The sequence below is a fragment of the Colossoma macropomum genome, unplaced genomic scaffold, assembly GCF_904425465.1.
Source record: "Colossoma macropomum unplaced genomic scaffold, Colossoma_macropomum, whole genome shotgun sequence".
Classification (NCBI taxonomy): Eukaryota; Metazoa; Chordata; class Actinopteri; order Characiformes; family Serrasalmidae; genus Colossoma; species Colossoma macropomum.
The window spans coordinates 921,697-943,831 of record NW_023494788.1 but is presented as its reverse complement, the minus strand read 5'-3'; the positions used below and the strand labels follow the sequence as shown (position 1 = coordinate 943,831).

At 41.5% G+C, this 22,135-nt stretch overlaps 1 protein-coding gene across 1 annotated transcript in view; it reads right to left on the bottom strand.

Moving 5' to 3' along the window:
• Positions 1 to 594: 594 nt before the first annotated feature.
• The window catches only part of LOC118806545 (junctophilin-3-like), a 57,492-nt gene continuing 35,951 nt past the window's right edge, over positions 595 to 22,135 (bottom strand). The window contains exons 2-3 of the mRNA XM_036567978.1: positions 6,786 to 7,369; positions 595 to 822 (exon numbers count right to left, since the gene is read on the bottom strand). Of these exons, the coding sequence (XP_036423871.1) occupies positions 595 to 822; positions 6,786 to 7,369 (812 nt within the window). The remainder of the gene's footprint in view (positions 823 to 6,785; positions 7,370 to 22,135) is intronic.

Below are 22,135 nucleotides of genomic sequence, written 5' to 3'. Positions count from 1 at the left end.
ATTGTTCCACAATTTTTAGCCGCAGTTTTTTGCAGATTGTTGAACCTCTGCCCATCTTTGCTTCTGAGACTCTGCCTCTCTTAAATGCTCTTTTTATATCCAGTAATGTGAGTTAGTTGCAAATCGCTCCTCCAGCTGTTTTTTATTAGCACCACTTACTTTTCCAGCCTTTTGTTGCCCCGTCCAACTTTTTTGAGATGCGTTGCTGCTGCCAAGTTCTAAAGGAGTTAATGTTTTCATGAAATGGTAAAATGTCTCACTTTCAACATCTGATATGTGTTCTATGTTCTATCGTGAATAAAAAAATCGATCTATGAGATTTGCAAATCTTTGCATTCTGTTTTTATTTACACAGAATACAAAGATTTGCATAGCGTCACAGCTTTTTTACACAGCGTCCCAGCTTTTTTACACAGCGTCCCAGCTTTTTTGGAATTAGGGTTGTAATTCAGAACTGATAAGTAATTTACGTAGGTATGAGGGTGTGGACCCACATATGGACCCTCAAAGTTTAACGGGTTAATTAGTATGCTTATCATTCATCTGTATGACCTAACCTTGACCCCACCAGCCCACTCTCTACTGGTGGGCCACTCACCTGGACAGAGCGATCTCCGCCTTCTGCTTGGCGATGTCCGCTGCTTTCTCAGCCCCTTCCACCGCCCGGTCTACCTTCTCCCTGATCTTGCTGGCACGCAGTGGGATGAGGTTCTTGCGCTTGCCGCTGACCAGAACGTTCTGCTTGTACTTGCCCTCCTCCTTGGTGCCATCGGGGAAGGTGGTGCAGCCGTAGCCGTGCCGCTTGTTCCCCATCCACTCTCCCTGGTAAAAGGGGTGAACTTGAATTTGTGTCATGATATTTTGCAAAACGAGTTCTGAATGCTATGAACACTTATGGGTTCTATATAGAACAGTTCTTTAAAGATGTTCTTTTACTGAAGAACCATTAACAAAACACTTTTTTAGAGTGTACAATGATGATCACAATAATAATAATAATAACAATAATAATAATAATAGTTCTTATTTATGTTACATTGTTATATTTTGTAAGCCTTTCAAAGTTAATAAATGATACAATGATCTGTGTAAAGCTGAACATGCTGAGGTACTGTTTACAATCAAAAAGCTTTCTTTTCTGTATTATGCAAATGTATTTGTACTGTACAGGACTCTAGTGGCTTCTTCAGAAACCCGTTCATAGTGTTTTCAGGTGGTGAAACAAGCTGGTTCATACCATGTTATATTATGTTATCCACAATATGGTACAATTCACATCATTTAAGTAATTCTGGTTATTAATTTTGCTTATTATGTCACACAGGTTGGGAAGAGGTAGTCACTCATTCTATGGGAAAACAAAAAAGATTTAAGACGAACATTGATAATTTGGAGACAAATGGACTTATTTGCATTTTTTAAGAACTGATACAATTAATCTGCTGTGAGAAACGAACACTAAAAAGTCACGAAGCTGAAATTAGCTTCTCATTCGCCAGCTTCTTGTTCAAATTTTCCCGTTTCCCATTCCTCCTGACTTCAGTCTCGTAAAAACTCAAACATTGAGAGACATCTTACATGAAACTATTCTGCTTTGGCGGAAAAGTTTCCTGCTGGAGATGTGAGAAAACAGAGCAAAGTAAGTCTGCGTTTTTGTTTATATTACATTTTTTAGCTTATACTAGCACATCAGCACATACTGAGACATGTTTACAGCCAAGACAGTAAAATGGACATATGTTGTGGCTCCCAAGGTGGTTTGATTTTTGTTGAAAGGACAAAATGGCTCTTCTTAACATTCGGGTTTCTGATCCCTGGACTAAGGAAAAGTGGAGCAAATTGTCCACTCTGTGACGGTGCCTCTCAGTCCCGGTCCTGGAGTACTGCCCTAGACACGTTAGTGTTTTCCATGTTTCCATCATCAGCTAGTTAAAGGGGCAATTTGGCCAAAATGGAAAATGTAACCATCTCTATATGTCTTGTAAATATGCTTACTGAAATCCCAAAGCTGTGCCAGAGTGAGATTTTCCAGTTTCAAAGACTGTGATGAAAAGTGATGAAAGCTGATGACGGCTCTTGAAGGTGGATCTTTTGAAGAACTACAAGCTCTTTGGGGCCGTATAGTTGAGGACGGGCTGTTTGAAATGTTTTGAGTTTCTTGCTATCTGGCTAATACTGAAGGTAGCCACACAAAGCTAATTTGAATTCCACATCTGCAGTGGCTGTGCAAGCAGTCAGGACTTCTTTATCAATGTAGGGAGGATTCCCAGGGGTTGTTTGGTGTATTTGCATAATGCATGCTGGGTATTGTAGTGAACATAAATAGATGAAGACAGAAAAAGTATGCAAAGTCGTAAACTCTGTCAAACCAGTGAGGCCGAGGGACGCAGTGCTGCACTACAAAATATTACGCAACACGACGGATAACATTAACTGCTAGTTTTAGGCTGGGATGCCTTTTTAACCAGCTTCTCCTGAGTGTGCAGAAGCAGAGCAGAGGAAACACTAAACCATTCAGTGCAGGGGTATTTCAGGACCAGAGTGAGGAACCACTGGTGTATAGAACAGTGGAGCAAAAATTAGGGGAAAAAAAACAATGAAAAGATGTTTGTAAGATTTACATTCAGAGATACAGCACTAATACATACACCGGTCAGGCATAACATTATGACCACCTCCTTGTTTCTATGCTCATTGTCCATTTTATCAGCTCCACTTACTATATAGGTGCACTTTGTAGTTCTACAGTTACAGACTGTAGTCCATCTGTTTCTCTGCATTCTTCAGTGGTCAGGACCCACATGGACCCTCACAGAGCAGGTACTATTTGGGTGGTGGATCATTCTCAGCACTGCAGTAACACTGACGTGGTGGTGGTGTGTTAGTGTGTGTTCTGCTGGTACGAGTGGATCAGGCACAGCAGTGCTGCTGGAGTTTTTAAACACTGTGTCCACTCACTGTCCACTCTAATAGACACTCCTACCTTGTCAGTCCACCTTGTAGATGTAAAGTCAGAGACGATAGCTCATCTGCTGCTGCACAGTTTGTGTTGGTCATCCTCTAGTCCTTCATCAGTGGTCACAGGACGCTGCCCACAGGACGCTGTTGGCTGGACATTTTTGGTTGGTGGACTATTCTCAGTCCAGCAGCGACACTGAGGTGTTTAAAAACTCCAGCAGCACTGCTGTGTCTGATCCACTCAGACCAGCACAACACACACTAACACAGCACCACCACGTCCGTGTTACTGCAGTGCCGAGAATGACCCACCACCCAAATAGTACCTGAGGGTCCATGGGGGTCCTGACCACTGAAGAACAGGGTAAAAGGGGGCTAACAAAGTATGCAGAGAAACAGATGGACTACAGTCTGTAACTGTAGAACTACAAAGTGCACCTATATAGTAAGTGGAGCTGATAAAATGGACAATGAGTGTAGAAACAAGGAGGTGGTCATAATGTTATGCCTGATCGGTGTATGTAAGACAAAACAGCAGTAAAACATCACCCAGAGTGACGCAGCAAGCAAAATAACCACTCTGTTTACATCTTAACAGTTACATTAAGCAGAAATGTCTTTCAGAGTGGTTTGATGTGAAATGCTCTGCTCTGTCCCTGTTATAGGGCTTATTAATGGCCCTAAAAGTTACTCCTTAGAAGTACAGTTATTAGTACTTGCGTGAAATAATGACTGAAGTAAAAGTACCTTCCCAAGAACAATTTGAGTAGAAGTACCAAAGTACAAAAGAAAAAAGTATTGTGTCGAAAAACGTACTTAAGTACTGAGTATTCTTCTCTTTTTGGGATTCATTTGATCGAAAATAAAATGCTATAAAGCTCTAAAGTCTGAGCTGTGACCAATCACAAGGCAGTACAGATGTTGTCACCAACAAAACAAAATTAAATTAGACACAAAAATTAAGTAATATCTAAATATGAATGGCTAAACTCAAAAAATATGGTTCTTCAAGGGTTCTTAACTAAAGAAATTGATTCTGTATAGAACCATGGACACTCAAAGAACCCTTTTGCGTGATTAAAGGGTTCTTTGCATAGTGAAATGGTTCTTCAGACTGCGCTGTAGATGGCTCTATATAGAACGTTTTTGAAAAGGATGCTATATAGCATCAAAAAGGGTTCTTCTATTGTCATGATGTCAAGCTTGTAACAACAGAAGAACCCTTTTTGGTGCTATATAGAACCAGCACATTCATTCTCAGTCAATCTGAAGAACGCTTTCATGTTGCAGAGAATCATGCGGTGCATTCTTTGAGTGTTCATGGTTCTATATAGAACCGTTTTCTTTACTAAAGAACCCTTGATGAATCATCATTTTTAAGTGTGTAGATTACTCACTAATATACTTGAGTAGTAGAAGTAAAAAGTAGTGTGATTTGTAAATACTTAGGAGGGTACAAATACATCAATATTTTGCTAAAGGACATGTACTTAAGTAAACTTAACTAGTTAGTACATAACCCAGGAAAGCTTTTACATGAAGTGCTTATGAATGTGCTGCCTGATGTCTGAGACATTGTTTTACAGTAGTTTTGAGAGAAGTTTTAGGGCTAAAATGTACTTTTATACATTCACTGTGGAGACCTATACGGAGGGTGTTGTAAGGGAAAATAACCCCCAAAGAAATAGTATTTTTCTTGATTTAGAGCTATTCTAGGTTCTGGGTTCACTGGTGGTTTTGGATAGCAAATAAAATAGCTATATTTGCATGGTAGGCATGAAGACTCCAGGGGCCGCATTACAGAAACTTCCTATCTTTTTGTCTTAACTTAAGATCTGACAGGTCAAGATAAGATTTTTCACAAATTCATATTACCGAAGCAAATCTGACCTTAATTTAAGAATCTTATCTTATCTTACAGCATCTTTTCTCATCTCAATTTAGGAAATCTTAACTTACTTGATTGAAGTTGACCATCAACTGTCATGTCTGTTACCTAGAAACCGACCATACGCGCACAGCTGAAACGTAAACACGTAATCAAGTTAGTTAGCCAGACAGTTAACGTTAGCTACCATTACTGAGGTAAACAAAGTCAAATAAAACTAAAGCGCGATAAACTGAAACTTAAGAATATTGTGTCAGAGCTTCGGTCTGTATATCAGAGTGTCGCTGTTTCAGTTTCAGTCTCCATTTCCCAAACACTTTAGCCGAGCACGCTAACGTTATTCCTCCTAATAAACAGACACACATTCAGCTCCGTCTCCTCATTATTCACCACCATCACTGTAATATTTCATCATCAACATTAACACACGAAGGTAATCAGAGGGACAGTGGCAATCGAGTCTGCAGCGTCTGAGGCTTTTAAACGCTGTTAGAAAAAAGTCAAAGCAGCGTTTTTAGTGTAGATAAATGTAGCGTCATTATGCTACTTATAGTGAACTATGCTACCTATTACTGCATAAATCAATAGAAACAGGCGATTAAAACAGACGTTAAGACGCTCTGGAGTTTATCTTAGAGTTAAGAAAATATTTAGGATATTTTGGCAACTTAGGATGTTTCTGTAATACAGGTTTCTTATCTGAAAATAAGAAAAGATTATAGACTTAAGAACTGTTGTTCTGTAATGGCTTCTGTCCCAACTTCAGTCTTAACTGAAGTTGCCATGACAACAAAGCAGATAAGGTATGATCTCAGACTTAAGAATTTTCTGTAATACGGCCCCTGGTTCGTATCACCACCACTGTAAAAAATAAAATTCAGCAAGTTTCTCTAGAACAGAGCATCTCACACCCAACCACTCTGAATGACTTTGTTTTCATCTTAACAAGTTAATTATACAGAACATTTGAAAAATTGGTTGAATTCCCCTTTAAGGCTAATAAGATCTAAGACAACATGCAATATATGACCAAATGTAAGTGGTGTTTCAGCCTCACCCACTGCTAACAGGTGTGTGATGAGCTCAGTGTCGTAGGACACCTTTTTTGCCACAAGTCAATTTGGGCAATTTCTGCCGTGAACTGCTATTATAGTGGAAAATAAACATCTAGGAGCAGCCACACAATGGTAGACCATGCAGACTCACAGAGTGGGGCCACCGAATGCTGAAACACTCAACAACACATAAAATTTCCTATCCTCTGCTGCATCACTCAGTACAGAGTTCCAGACGGCCTCTGGAAGCAACATCAGCCCAAGAACTATGCGTCAGGAGCTTCATGTAATGGGTTTCCAAGGCTGAACAGCTGCACACAAGCCTAAGATCACTATGCGCAGTGCCAAGCGTCGGCATAGAAACGTGTTCTCTGGAGGTATGAATCACGATACACTATCCAGCAGTTTTATGATCTAACCTGGGTTTGGCACATGCCAGGTGAACGCTACCTACCGGAATGCATAGTGCCAGCAATTAAGTTAGGTGGAGGAGGGATAATGAGCTGGAGCTGTTTTTCAGGGTTTGGGCTTCTTAGTTCCAGTGAAGGGTGATGTTGATGCTACAGCATCCAAAGACATTTTAGACAATTATATACTTCCAGCTTTGTGGCAGCAGTTTGGGGAAGAACCTTTCCTGTTCCAGCATGACTGAGCCCCTGTGCACAAAGCAGCTCCATAAAGACATGATTTGACTAGTTTGGTGTGGAGGAACTCCAATGGCCTGTACAGAACCCTGACCTGAATCTGACTGAATACCTTTGGGATGAACTGGAATGTTGATTGAGAGCCAGAACATCAGTGCCTGACCTAACAAATGCTCCTTTGACTGAATGGACAGTATTACACATACATATTTCACTTCTACACTGATATCCCACTCCTACCTGATAGCAGAGTCCGTCAGAGCGCCGGCTGACACCGCAGCCAGTGCGCTTGTCGTTCTTCCACTCTCCAGCGTAGCTTTCCGTGGCAGTAGCATCCACATCCTCCTCTCCTGCAGGCAGTTCACTCTCCCCCTCACCGAGGCTGATGGTGGAGTTGATGTCGGAGGCAGCCGAGCTGACCGTGCTCATGCCTGCCTCGCTGCGGAACGAGCTCTGTTTGCTGCGCTGGCTGGCCAGCGAGCTCTTGGATTCGGACTTGCGCAGTTTGAGGCCGCTGAGCAACGAGCGGCGGAACAGGCCCTTATTCTTCTTCCCCTTCAGCAGCTCAGCCTCGCTGTGGGCCGTCAGCACGAAGCCGCCGCGCGACACGGCAGGGCTGGCCACCAGGCCACCCGCTCCCACGCCTGCGCCCACCCCCGCCCGCTCGCCTGCCAGCAACGCCGTGCCGTTACTGTGCTCCGAGCGCAGGGAGTTTATAGAGGTACGCAGCGGTGAGCGGATAACGGCCGCCATGCCGTAGGGAACACTCTGCCGCACGCCGTAACCGTGGCGCATGCCGCCCACCCACTGGCCCTGGTACGTACCTGTGAGAACAAAGAAAAACAGACAGTGAAACAGCCTACCAGTTCCAGTTCTTTTCCACATTGACTTCCCTTCCTCCCACAACCAATTACATTTACATATATTCTTTCAGGAGTTGCTAACTTTTTACACTGGTCAGGCATAACATTCTGACCACCTCCTTGTTTCTACACTCATTGTCCATTTTATCAGCTCCACTTACTATATAGGTGCACTTTGTAGTTCTACAGTTACAGACTGTAGTCCATCTGTTTCTCTGCATACTTTGTTAGCCCCCTTTTACCCTGTTCTTCAGTGCTCAGGACCCCCATGGACCCTCACAGAGCAGGTACTATTTGGGTGGTGGATCATTCTCAGCACTGCAGTAACACTGACGTGGTGGTGGTGTGTTAGTGTGTGTTGCGCTGGTCCGAATGGATCAGACACAGCAGTGCTGCTGGAGTTTTTAAACACCTCAGTGTCACTGCTGGACTGAGAATACAAATACCAAATAGAAAATAAAAATGTCGCTTGATGGCTGTGATGAACAGTGAGCAACGCTCTGCACTTCATTTTTTGCCAATTCTAGTACGTCATCCAGGTTTTATGCTGTTGCATTTTCTCAGTGTTACAAGTACAGGGAGATTCGCTCGAAAGAGGCCCTGAATATTCTGTAATAACTCTCGCTAAAAACAAAGCAATCTGAACGAAACAACACTCAATGTGCTCCTCAGTATATGGAGCTTTGAGTCGGGATGCCCCTGCGTCGGAGCGACGAGGTAGGTGCCGGACAGCCGTCGCGACATCTAACCTCTGTTTGCACCTTCCAGGTGCAAACCCCCGTACCCCTTCATGTGTCTGGCAGAAAATGGAGATCACATCCAGCATCGCATGTAATGCAATCGATTACACACACGTCAAGGTATGTAGCTTATTTTTTTGGTTCAGGTTGCTTCATCCTAACGGCAGTTACAGCAGAATATTCAGGGCCTCTTTCGAGTGAATCTCCCTGTACTTGATATGAGACACAATGTAAGATTCGGTATCCAACGGTTAACACGGTGGCTCTCAATCTATGGGAACTGGTACCAACATCTACATATTTTCCGCTGCACACTGAAAAACGAGAACTCACCCAAAAGGAAACAAGTAGAACCTGCTAAACCTGTCATAGATACAGGTTTACTGTCTTTTTGGTCATCGAATGGCGCTCTAAAGTGTCTAATTTGGCTAATTAGCCACCTTGATTGCCAGTTAGTTTGAAATATGTACTGCACAGCTGTCTTTCTTACTATAGCTTAATACTAGTTCTGCTGCCCTAAAATAATTTAGTGCTCTTTTCTGACTCTGACACTCAGACAAATGCGTACAATTACACAGAATCATGTGTGGAATCAGAGAAATCTCTGTAGAATGTGAGAATATGAGCAAACACTCATTCTGTGGAAGCTAGCATAAGCGCTAATAACGTTAGCTTCTTAACTAAGGTGACCAGATCCTTATTTACCTGGGGACCGCCCCCATTTTTGTTGGTCTGCCCCAGCTGGAGCTGTCCCCAGAAACGTCCCCAATTTTAACTGTGAATCAAAACACACCGGAAAGTCTTAAGTAAGACCTGCAGATGAGCAGACGTATCGCGTTGTGTTTGTTTTGGCCAAGAGAGGGCGCTGCTGCTGCTATCTACTGACCATTTCTACCACTTGCTTGCCTCGTTTTAGAGAATACTGCTGTGTAAGACTCGAACAGAAACTTACAAGTGTCATAGTTCCATTGTTTACCAAAGCTTTACATCTTGTCAAAGTAATCATTCTAAAAATAGATGCTGGTGCTCTCATTGGTGATGTAAAGCTTTGATCACACAGCAGATAAAAGTGACCCAAATCCGCTTTAATCTGACATTTTAAATTCCGATTTGAGACGCTTTCATATGTGGTACTAAAATCCGATACGTATCCGATCTGCCGCAATGCGACTCAGTCTGAACAGCCAGATCGGAAATTCATGCAGCTTTTATGTCAATCAAACTCGACATTCGTCATCATTTCGCGTTGCTGAGACGTTTACGTGCCCTTTTTCAGGCGAACTCAAACACATTCAGGGTGATGAGCCCAGCTGTCAGTCAGTGAAGCTTCATGATGGCTCTTGTGATGCTGGCGAAGAAACTGAACGCTCTGGGAGCGACTGGCGTTCGCTGGAAGTCATGATTGTTTACCTCTGGATGAGCCGTGAAGCAGCGTGACACATTGTTCTTTTGCGCATGTGGGTCAGTTTAGGAGCTGATCTGTTCAGACTGATGTTCCATACAGATCACATTTAAAGAATAAGGTGAACAGCCAAACAAAATATCGGATTTGGTGAGAAAATCAGATTTGGGCCACTTTTACCTGCTGTGTAAAAGATACCAAAAACCATTAAACTTGAACATTAAACTTTCAGTGGGCCTACTGGACCGATGATCAATGGAAAAGCAGTTCCAGTTTTCTGGTGTAGAGGTTCTGGTACTTTGTGCAGTGAAAAAGCAGTCAAAGTGTTTTCCATGATTTAAAAGACCTGAAACACCTGACTGATGAAGCGATGAAGGGTTTAATAATTAGCTGATGAGTTCTTTCAGCTGTGTTAAATCAGTGAAAACACAGAATGCATGGGGTCTCCAGAACTGCGATTGCGAGTCTGTGGCTTGGGAGCAGATGGCTGCAGATTTTGATGATTCATGCTTTGCAAAACGTTTTTCTGGACACAAATTAAGCTTAGTGCCTAGACCTTAAATAGATGATGCCGTTGACTGTATAATTAGTACGTTCCTTCAAGGAACCATGAACATGCAAAGAGACATACACTCCAACCCTCAGGCTTGCAGGACGAGGTTTTGTCAGTTATACATAAAGACTTAGAATGTTCCAGTGTTTTTCAGCCACATATGCAATATAATGTTGATTATTACAGGCAATTATTACCCTTTTCCTTTATACAGAAGACTTCCTGACTCAAAACTAATAAACACCTTCAGTCTGATTCTGAATTCTGTCAGTAAATGCTGAGGAGGAGCAAAAAGACTAGCAGAGTTTTCTCTTCCCGGAAACACAACAAGGAAAACTAAGAAACTACAAGAAACAAGAATAGAACTAGGACTGGTTCAGAAATGCTCATGGCAAGACATCACAGACACTAAACACAAACACCCGGGTATAACTATGGAGACATACAGGTGGACACTATGATGGCAGGCAGGGTTCTGGGCGGAGCTACAGCTGTAGAGGACCAATAGTAATAAGACGGATAAACTTTATAAGAACAGCTTGTGTAGGACGTTGGCCTACTACCATAATAAATAGTATGTCCAAATACTACACTACTATTAGTAGCTACTTCAGTAACATGTACAGTTTAGTACAACCCCATTTCCAAAAAGTTGGGATGCTGTGCAAAATATAAATAAAAAAACAAAATGCAAAGATGTGCAAATCATTTAAACCTTATATTTTATTGAAAATTGTAAAAGGGCAACGTATCAGATGTCGAAACTGAGAAATTTTACTGTTTTTTGAAAAATATATGCCTATTTTGAATTTGATGCCAGCAACACGTTTCCAAAACGTTGGGATGGGGGCAACAAAAGGCAGATAAAGTTGTGTAATGCTAAAAAAACTATTTACGTTAATTGGCCACAGGTCAGTAACATGATTGGGTAAAAAAAGAGTGTCCCAGAGAGTCTTTCAGAAGTGAAGATGAGGAGGGGTTCACCACTCTGTGAAAGACTGTGTGAGCAAATAGTGCAAAAATTCAAGAAAAACATTTCTCAACATAAAACAGCAAAGAACTTCTGCTTTTCATCATCTATGGTACATAATAACAATAAAAGATTCAGAGAATCTGGAGAAATCTCTGTATGCTAGGGACATCTTTGGGCCCTCAGGAAGCACTGCATTAAAAACAGACATGATTCTGTAGTGGAAATCACTGCATGGGCTCTGAAACACTTCTGAAAAACACTGTCTGTAAAAACAGTTCAGCGCTGCATCCACAAATGCAAGTTAAAACTCTAAAACACAAAGAAGAAACCACATATGAACAGGATCCAGAAATGCTGCCACCTTCTCTGGGCCTGCACTTATTTAAAATGGACTGAGGGGAAGTGGAAAAGTGTCCTGTGGTCGAAATTTGAAATTCTTTTAGGAAATCGTGGATGCTGTGTCCTCCGGGCTAAAGACCACTCAGCTTGTTACCAGTGCACAGTTCAAAAGCCAGTATTCATGATGGTGTAGGGGGGCATTAGTGCACATGGCATAGGTGACTTGCACATCTGTGAAGGCACCATTAATGCTGAATGATATATGCATGTTTAGGAGCAAAATACGCTGCCATTGTCTTTGTACTATTTTAAATGATTTGCACATCATTGCATTCTCTTTTTATTTACATTTTGCAGAGTGTCCAAACTTTTTTGGAAACGGGGCTGTAGTAAGTGGTTTCGGATACAGCCATTCTCTCAGCCTGTCTTATCCTAACCTGCACTGTAAGAGTGGAAGAGTTTTGAATAAGAGAATGTGTTTTCAGTGCTCTTGTAAGAAAAGAATGGAACTGTATCCAAATGATTGTTTGTGGAAATTGGCCGTATTGTACAGATGCAGCAGAGATTAGGCTGTAAAACACTGGAGAATACTTTCAATATCAGTAGGTATGCAGGACAGGAAGCTAACAGTTGCATTGTAGCGTGTCAACTTTAGTCCTACGGCTGTAAAAGATCTTAAATCAACCGTCCCCTCAGTGCAGTTCAGAGTTATGCTTAAACGGCTTAGGCTTTTCCATATCATGGAAAACTGAAATGACTTTGCTTTTGGTGAAATCAAAGAGTTTGTTGCATTAAGTAAACATTGTTAACATTTCAAAATGTACTGTTCATTCATTCCTCAGCCCATGAAGTCCAACACAACTAACACATTTACATACATATCCACCAATTCAGCCTACAGCAGTTTAGCCCCACCCACTCACACTGAAGTTACCACCCTACAGGGCAGCCAATCACTACAAAGCTCATTTATGTATACCTCTCTGAAAGGTGCAGTAACAAAAGCAGCCTGTTTAATTCTAAGGCCTGTGTCAAACACAAGGCCAGATCAGGCCCGTGACACAATCCTATCCGGCCCGCAAAAGTATTTTAGTTTTCTATTAATATTAGACCGTTTCACAATATGCTGCACTACAGTCCCCAGCATGCACTGCAACATAATGTTTGCTCTGACTCTCCAACCCCAACAACAGTCTATGGGACAGCGGTTACACCTCAATTCTACACAATTCCACACCAGTCATATCACCAAAAGCATTTCAGCTGCAGTTTAACATAAAAACTAAACGTCAGCTCAGCAGCTCAGAAACTGAGCCCAAGTCTCAATGAACTTGCAGCAAAGACAGGATGCCAAGTGTCTAATTCAAGCAAATAGGTAGGTTTAAAAGACTGAGCTCCTGGGGATGTTTAAATTTTCAATATTTCAAATGTGCATGTGATATTTCTCATATATGTGTCTATATTTTACTGTTGACGTTTTTGCATATTTTGAATAAACAATGATCAATTCAGGTTACAGCACAACATTAATTAAAGATGAAATAAAAATGATTTTTTTTCTCTGGCTGACAGATTTGTTGACATTTTTTAATATGGCCCTTTTACTGGCTGGGTTTCACACCCTTGTTCTAATGGATAAAAAGAGGTTGAAAAATGGCCATGTGAAAATTAATTATGAACATTTTTGGTACATAAAACCACACAAATGTTGTAAGTGGCCAAAGTACAACGAAATGTACAATATGGGCCCTTTAAAAACCCACTTTGTACTACACTGCAGCAGACTCTGTCCCAGCTGGAGAGGCCCAGGCCCTCCGGCAGAGTCTGGTGTCACCCCAACTTTCTTTCTTGTGCTCTAGTCTCGGGGAACTTTTCCTTGCAGTCTCCAAATTTCTCCCTCCTGGGGTTTTAGGTCTGTGTTTTTAGAAAACTGCTTAGTAAACAGAATCATCTCGGCGCACACACATACTTCAGCGGTAGAAATGGTGAGGCCTCGGTGCAGTGAGAGAGATGCAGACGCAGGATCTTATTAAAGAAAGAACTGGAGAACTTTACACTGCTGTGGAAGTCTGAGTAGCATCCTTTTACAGCAGTCAGCCTGTGCTCGCATAGTCAATTACAGTAAAGCCTGCTAATACTGTACATATTACCAGTCTAAAATGAATCATTCTTATCTTTACATTCAGGATAAATGGTGATAATGGAATCATACATCGATCAGGCATAACATTATGACCACCACCCAAATAGTACCTGCTCTGTGAGGGTCCATGGGGGTCCTGAGCACTGAAGAACAGGGTAAAAGGGGGCTAACAAAGTATGCAGAGAAACAGATGGACTACAGTCTGTAACTGTAGAACTACAAAGTGCACCTATATAGTAAGTGGAGCTGATAAAATGGACAATGAGCGCAGAAACAAGGAGGTGGTCATAATGTTATGTCTGATCGGTGTACAGACATAGGAAAAATGTTTAAATTTGACTGATGTTTCAATATTGAACTCCAGAAGAGCAGGATGTTTAGGTGACGCTGGGTTACTGAGCTAAAATATCTGCATTTTATTATATACTATATTATAAAACTGTTACATTTCTCTATATTGCTAATCCAGGTAGATTTAATGCCAAATTCTTTTTCATTCATTTTATGAATGTTTATCTATCAGCATGGGCAGATACAGTCATATGCAAAAGTTTCAACCTGGTCAAATGACATGTTTTGAGTTAAAATCAGTAAATAAACAGTAATTGTGCATTTAACTCTGTGGAAGTGTGTTCACTTCAGAGGACGCGTTAACTTATTTTCACTTAAACAGATGCGTCCGTGCTTGTATGTACACGAAAAATATCAGCTAATATACAAGGTGATTCAAAAAGATTCATCTGAAAGCGCCATATTTTTACAAGCGTGAGGCGTCTAGGAACCAATCACAATCCAACTGAAAGAGGGGGTCATAGAGTTTCTGACTGTCACTGGAAGATGGCTCCCTTCAGTCTGAGAGGAGATGAGACCCCTGAGCAGAAAGCGATCAGCGTTCTCCATTTCAATAAGAGTGAATCTGTCATAACTGTGCAGAGTGATTTTCGTGGGCAGTGAAGCTCCAACAGCTCAGAGCGTTCGTCGTCGTTGGTTCCACAACACTGGATGATCTCCGAAATCGCACTGAAAGAGCTGTGAGTGCAGCGACACCCGACATGCTCAATCCAGTATGTTTACAGTTTACTGCATTGTTCTGTCATGATTTACAAGTAAAATAAATCATTTTGAAATTGGATGAATGTTTTTGAATCACCCTGTACATTTAAAGATGAATAAATTGCTGCCTTCCTTGTGCTACATTGCTTCATGACTACACCTCACTGACCGTATGGTCCACCCTCGGACCAGATCAGACCAGATAATTGTCCTACAAGGACTAACTAGTTTTTTAATCTCCTCAAACAGATTTTAAATGCCCACAGACTTTTATTTTGGAAAACTAAATTACAACAAATATTGCAAACAATTATCAGAAAAATGACAAGGCCTGATATAAAATGATGTTGTTGAAAATGTTGAACCTGTGCTAAATTGGATACTGCTGTATTTATTGATTTTACTGTTAAGATTATTTACTAAACTAATTTACAAAGGATAATGAAAGAAAGAAAAGATGGAAAAAGAAGTGAACCAGGCTGTGAGGGGAAAATGGGTGATGAACAGTGGCGTTCTGGCTAATACACTGCTTACCCACCAGTGGGCTGCCTAGAAAGGGCTGAGCAAAATGTCAGCTTTGCCGTCAGCCTGCTTGCTAGCTGCCTATTTGCATTATTATGAATATTCATAATTGTTTTCATTCTTAATGATGTTCAAAAGTGCTTCTTTGTCATGTTTAATCATTTTTTGGACATATTACTACTAACATTAATGATAATTAATATACATTCAATACAGCAATAATGCAACACAATACGTTTCTACACTCTTAAAAAAGATGGTTCTCCAAGAGTTCTTTCGTAAAGAAAATGGTTCTATATAGAACCATGAACACTCACAGAACACTTTGCATGATTAAATGGTTCTTTACATCTTGAAAGGGTTCTTCAGATCGGTGGAGAATGTGCTGTATATGGTTCTATACAGCACCTTTTTGAAAATGGTTCTATGTAGCACCAAAAAGGGTTCTTCCATTGTTATAAACTTGACACCATAACAGTAGAAGAACCTTTTCTGGTGCTATATAAAACCATGTTTTTTAAGAGTGTAGAATAAGAACTGATTTAACCCATGTTAACTGGGGGAGAACCTTCTAGATCAGTGTGAATTGGGAGAACATTTTAGAGACTCTCAACCGCCACATGCAGGTACAGCACACCAGACATACGGATTAGTTGGTGCGTGTTGGAGAACGTCCGGTCAGTGTGCTCTGGGCTTTAGTGGTCCACTAAATTAGAGCTCTCAAAACATCTGTCTCCACAGCTGCCATCCATCAGTCTCGCTGCCACCACTGCAGCTGATCAGCACTTCTGTCAACAAAATAATGGCATGTGTGATCCTGGAAGGTTCCGTCTGAGGCGTCGGGGGTTTGATCTTTGTGCCAGTGGGTCTGATTAATCCCCATCGCACAGCCCTCATAAGGAGAAGGGAATAAGACGAACGCTCTTCAATCCGAAACGACACGTTATCATTTCTCAAGCTTCTTCTGCAATATGAGATAATGGGTCAACCAACTACTCCAACCTTAATTTGTTAATTATTGATGATGCAGGGCAGATTCATGGACAATTTACAAGTTACAGAACACAGACATGCCTTATTGTGAGGGAACAGCAAATGGTAAATCAAGAACTGAAGTTGTGCAAAAGCCCAAAGTTTTCTCCTTGTTTTGATATAGAACTTATTTTACAGTGTGAAGATTTCAAATAACATGCCATTTGCAGGTGTCACCTAAATCACTGTCACTCATTCAAGGCAGGAAATCTAAAGCTAGCAATTCATGAACGTCATTAAAGGGGCTGGCAAGTCAGATAGAGATATTAAGACTCTCGATGAACCAAAAGAATTGTGACTTAAACATCACCAACCAAATCAGAAACATGGCACAATACTAAACTGCTTGCTTTACCTTGCTTGTTCCTGGTCATATCAAGCCTGATTCATCGCATCATATCATTTAAAAGACCGAATTCTTGTTTTCTGTAATCTTCCATTAAAATATAGTGACTTTTGGCCTCTGAAACATTTGTGATGGCACCAGCGGGCGCAGCAAAATAATATTAACCAATAATATCATTTTTCACCTCCCCTCCCACCACGGCCCCCATCATGGAGTGAAAATGCTCAGCTAGGTCAGAGACCCTCCCTGATACCGCATTTCACTCACAAACGTAGCTCCAGTGCTAAACTAAAGAAGCAACATTTTGACACCAAACATTTCTTGGTTGATCGACTACATGTGGGGAAAGTGGAAAATTGTGCTTATTGTGTAAAGTTATAGGAGTGAGAAATAGAAGCCAGGACCCGTTGGTGAGGCATTTTAAGTATCTAACAAACTTTTAAAATGTGTGTGTAAGTTAAACTTAGTAGGAAAGTGAATGTACACCACCGTTAGCTTGGAGCTAACATAATGAGCAAAATTAACATTATTGTAACTGTAGTGATTGGCCACTGGCGGTCAATGTGAAGGCTGAGGAGAGGGACTAATTCCAACAAGCTAGCTAAACATTTATAATATAAAACACAAAATGGATTGAAATTGTGAAATGATTTCAACAAAAAAAGGTCATTTAGATCTCAGGTCTGAAGTACTGTGTAGTTAAGCGTACATGTTAGAGTATGGGGGTAAAAACAGCTCTGTGAAACGTCCAACTCTCTAAATCTGAAACTGAGGCTTTGTTCACACAGCAGGTAAAAGTGACCCAAATCCGATCTTTTTCTTCTTATGTGACACGGATGTGTGTCTTTGTGTCAGTGTGAACAGATAAACACACTGAATTTGTCACTTTCAAATCCGATTTGAGGCGCTTTCATATGTGGTGCTGAAATCCGATCTGTATCCAATATGTGGCAATGCAACTCAGTCTGAACAGCCAGATCAGAATTCTTGTGACTTTTACGTCAATCCAGCTCCAAATTCAACATAATTTCGTGCTGCTGAGAGCTCATTAACATTTGGGGTGATATTTCTATACAAAAAATTAGAACAGACTCATCCAAAACCCTCCGTGTTCGAAGAGATTTCAAAAGAAATGTCCGAACGCGGCCGCAGGAGAACGAGGCTGCAGCGTCAAAGAACAGTTAAAAGTCTGAAAGCAAAGTTTAGAGAATCCGAGGATGTGAACCAAAGAAGTGACCGCGCCCTTTTTACGGCTCAAACACATTCTGGGTGACGAGCCCAGCTGTCAGTCAGTGAAGCTTCATGATGGCTCCTGTGATGCTGGTGAAGATGAAGCTGATCCTCCGGGAGCGACTGGCGTTTGTTGGCAGTCGTGATTGTTTACCTCTGGATGAGCCGTGAAGCAGCGTGAGACGTTGTTCTTTTCGCATACAGATCACATTTAAAAGATATTCTGAACAGCCAAACAAAAAAATTAGACTTGGTGAGAAAATCAGATTTGGGCCACTTTAACCTGCTGTGTGAATGCAGCCTAAGAGGCTTTGAAAGGCCCAAATTATGTATCTTGCATTGAATTTTTTTTTTTTGCTGCTGATGTCTGTCAGATTTTATTTGCCTAAAACAGTCGTTATTCAATTTTACACAACCACTGTTCAGCCTCTCTTTAAGACTGTCACACAGGATGGTCCGTGTCGCGTAGCGCAGCGTTTAAATATTCTAAACCATTGTTTCGAATGGAGGTACGCACACTGGCACCGACACAGCGCGTCAACGCGTGGCAGCACTCCATGACTCCAAACGCTGTTCAATTTGTCAGAGTGTCACATGCAGCATTTTACCATTACAACATTAAATTAAAGCCATGCTGAGACCACAGAGACCCACATGTGGCTTGGAATGTACACAGAGAAAGGCAGTCAGTGTTTAAGATAAACAGACAGATGCTAATGGTAAGTTAACTCAGCTAAAGTTACTATCTGAGCCTTTTTCAGTTCGTATCCTTCAGCTCGAAAACCGCCAGTTTGTGGAGTGATAGTAAACAGATTCCAGGCGTGATGAGAGATGCTGAAGACTTTGTTTCATTCAATGTTTATGAGTGTAAAAACAAACTCGAACCTGGAGTATTAGTGCTGTCCCTGGCATCCTACAGCAGAGCTCTGCTACGTGACGCTGTGCAACTGATATATGTAAATGAGCTCAGTTCAGATTCACTGCCCTGTATTTAACAAACACTCAGAGCTGCAACACTCCTTGCAACTTCAATGTAAATGGGTGGGGCTAAACTGCTGTAGGCTGGACAGGTAAATAGGTGTGGCATCATAAAAACAATGAAATCAAAACAAGCCTTTTTTTAATTCTTTGGACTGAGGTGTGTAACAATGTTTACAGGCTACATCAAACTCTTTAATATTAAAGAAGTGAAAAAATTTTGTTTTTCCAGGATGTCGGCACTTTAAAAGTGGGCATGTGGTGAAATATGGCTCCTCTCTACACTCTCAGAAATAAAGGTGCTAAACTGTCTCTGGGTCAGTGCCCCTCTTAACACTGAGGTGGAACCCTCAAGGGTTCATCTTAGTACCTGTAGTCAGGGAACATAACTGAACCATAATCCACTGAAATGATATGTTCTAAGCTGTACTGACTCCACACACCCCGTCTCGTCTCCAGGCTTTTATTTTACTGTTCTGTTTAAAACATTCAGTTATGAAAAGGAACAAATACGAACTTTTCACCTGGAAAAACTTATTTAAGGTTCACAATCAGACCTTAAAACCACTTTTGTACCTTTGAGGGAACATTTACACTGTTTGTACCTTGATGAACGAAAAATGAACCTGCACAGAACCTTAATTTCTAACAGTAATAACTGTATTTATCTTCATTTTGATGTGTTTCTATGTAACTTTTCTTCCTAAAATAAAAGATATGAACAGGTCTCTTGAGTGGCTCCAGTGCTCATGCAGTGCTGTCCATGGTGCTGAAAGTGGGACAGTAGTTCTCTCTCTCTCTCTCTCTCTCTCTCTCTCTCTCTCCCTCTCTCTCTCTCATGCTTTGCGCTCATACATTACACAGTCAGACCAGATCATGTAAACATGTCCGGTGATTTGAACCACATCGCTGTGTTGTGTGTAATGTTGTGTGTGTGTGTGTGTGTGTGTGTGTGTGTGTGTGTGTGTGAGCACCTGTGATGTAATCATTCTCCCCACACGCTGATGATTCACTCCAGCAGCATTCGAGAACATGCTGCTATTACAGGAGCCTCACACATAAACAACTCACTGAACCACTTTCATTATCTCCTCTCTCTCTCGCTCTCTTTCTCTCTTTATCTCTCTCACCCCTGTCCCCCTCTCTCTCTTTCTCTCTCTCTCTCTCTCTCTCTCCTTCTCTCCCTCTATCTCTGGTTCTTTCTCTCTCTCTCTCTCTCTCATATATATATATATATATATATGTCTCTCTCTGTCTCTCTCTTTCTCTGTCTCCGTCTCTCTCTCTCACTCTATCTCTGTCTTTCTTTTTCTTGTGCTCCCTCTCTCTCTCTTTGTCTCTCTCTCACTCACTCTCTCCATCTCTCTCTTTTTGTCTCCCTCTCTCTCTCATATATATATATATATATATATATATATATATATATATATATATATATATGTGTGTGTGTGTGTGTGTGTGTATCTCTGTCTTTCCCTCTGTCTCTCTCCATCTGTCTCTGTATCTCTGTATCTCTGTATCTCTCTCTCTCTCTCTCTCTCCCTCTCTCTCTCTGACTGTACTTCCTGCCCGTACGCTCGTACCCCCCCATCCCCCCGGCCTGTATTGATCTCTGTGGGCTGCAGGCAGAGGGACTCTGCCGGACGCTCCATGGAGCTGCAGAACAGAGCGCTGGAATCCTCCCCACCCCCACACCCCCCCCACACACTCCACACACACACACACTCAACGCTCTGCCTCCTCATCACACACTCACTCTGCGAGAGAGAGCTGATCTATTTCACATCCCAGCTCTGAGTTCAGTCCACACTGCTGTCATTATACCTCACTGTGTCACTCACTCAGCTGGAACTGTGATGTGTGAAGTGCTGAAGCAGCAGTTTGATCATACAGACTTTTCTCAGACGCATCTAAGTCACGTTCAAACTGATCATTATGCATCATACACAGTGCTGTACAAGAAATCTGCAGGGACGGTTTTCCACACCTCCGAAGTTCAGTCTTAGAAGCTGGTTGAGTGAAGTAATCAAACCCATTCAGTGGTGTTGAAGTCTGGACTCTGGGGTGGTCAGTCCATTGTTCAGCTTCTTTGTTTGATGTGTCCGTCTCCTTTTCTCAGTGAGGTTCTTCTTGATCAGCTACACATCCTTTCAGACCCACAGCGCTGAGTCGTCTTCTCACAGTGGAAGGATGGACAGAAACACCTGTGGATGTTTTCAGATCTGAAGCAGCTTGATTTTCTCCTCTCTCTCAAAGATGAAAGCTTTAAGTGCTGTTTATCTGATGGGGGCAGTTTTGGTGTCTACCAGGTCTTCCAGGTGGTTGTTAGGAGCCCCTTTTCTCTGTAGCTTTTAATCAATTTTGGAAACACCTGTTTGTTCACTTTTTTGTTAGGCTTTCTTCTTCCTTCTGCAAGTGGATTATCTTATATCTAATCTTCTGAAAAATCAATAATGTGTACTGTAAGACCATTTTGGCAGGACGTTAACCTCTTAAGATCCCAGGCTTAATACATTTTAAGGCTTATTATTCAGTAACTGCTGGTACTTCAGTACAAACTGGTTTATAGAAGAGTGTAATAACACTTTGGGCCTCTCTCTCTCTGTCTGTGGTCTCTGGCCATTTAAGGGGTTAAAAATAATTAAAACATGGCAGATTTCTCTGGATCTTTTGCGACAGATGTACTTAATCCGCTATAAAAAGCACGAGGAACATCTCCACCCGTGTAGAAAAACAAATCTGTTCTCCAACATCTGTTTACACAACTTTTTTACAGGCACACTTTGAAATATTTTGCAGTATCTGTCATTAATTTTTTAGCAAACTAATCTAATGACTTGCTGTCTGCTACATCTTGCAAGTTAAATCGTTGGGCCTGCATGATCATTACCAGAGTGCCAAACAAGCAAGGCATGCAAGGCATGCACACATGAATGCATTTGTTGTATTTAGCTGGATTTGTGCTAGATGCTACCAAAGAAACAACCACAGGAGCTACACAGGAACTGTGACTGTTCTGTTACTCTCATTTAACCCTTGTGTGGTGTTGATGTGTTTGTTACTCAGTCGTCTGGTGACCCACCACATTATTGTTTATTTTAATCAATACAGCCATAACAATTTATGTAAAAATACCAGATGTTTAAAATATTACACCTGTCCAGCGTAGGGTTCTCCTTTAGCAGCTGTAGCCAGTCAGCAGCCTGTCTATGTTGTCCGCACCCACCACACTAACAGCAGGCCATGTAGTGAAGGACACAGCACCTACTTTTACTCCCCGCAGGTTCACCCAACACCACATGTGTAATATAGATGTGTGGGGGGTGAACAGAGTGAAGACACTGAAAATGGGTTATTTTATATGTTCTTCACAGAAAATGAGGACAAGAATCTGAGGTTAAATTAAGCAATAGAAC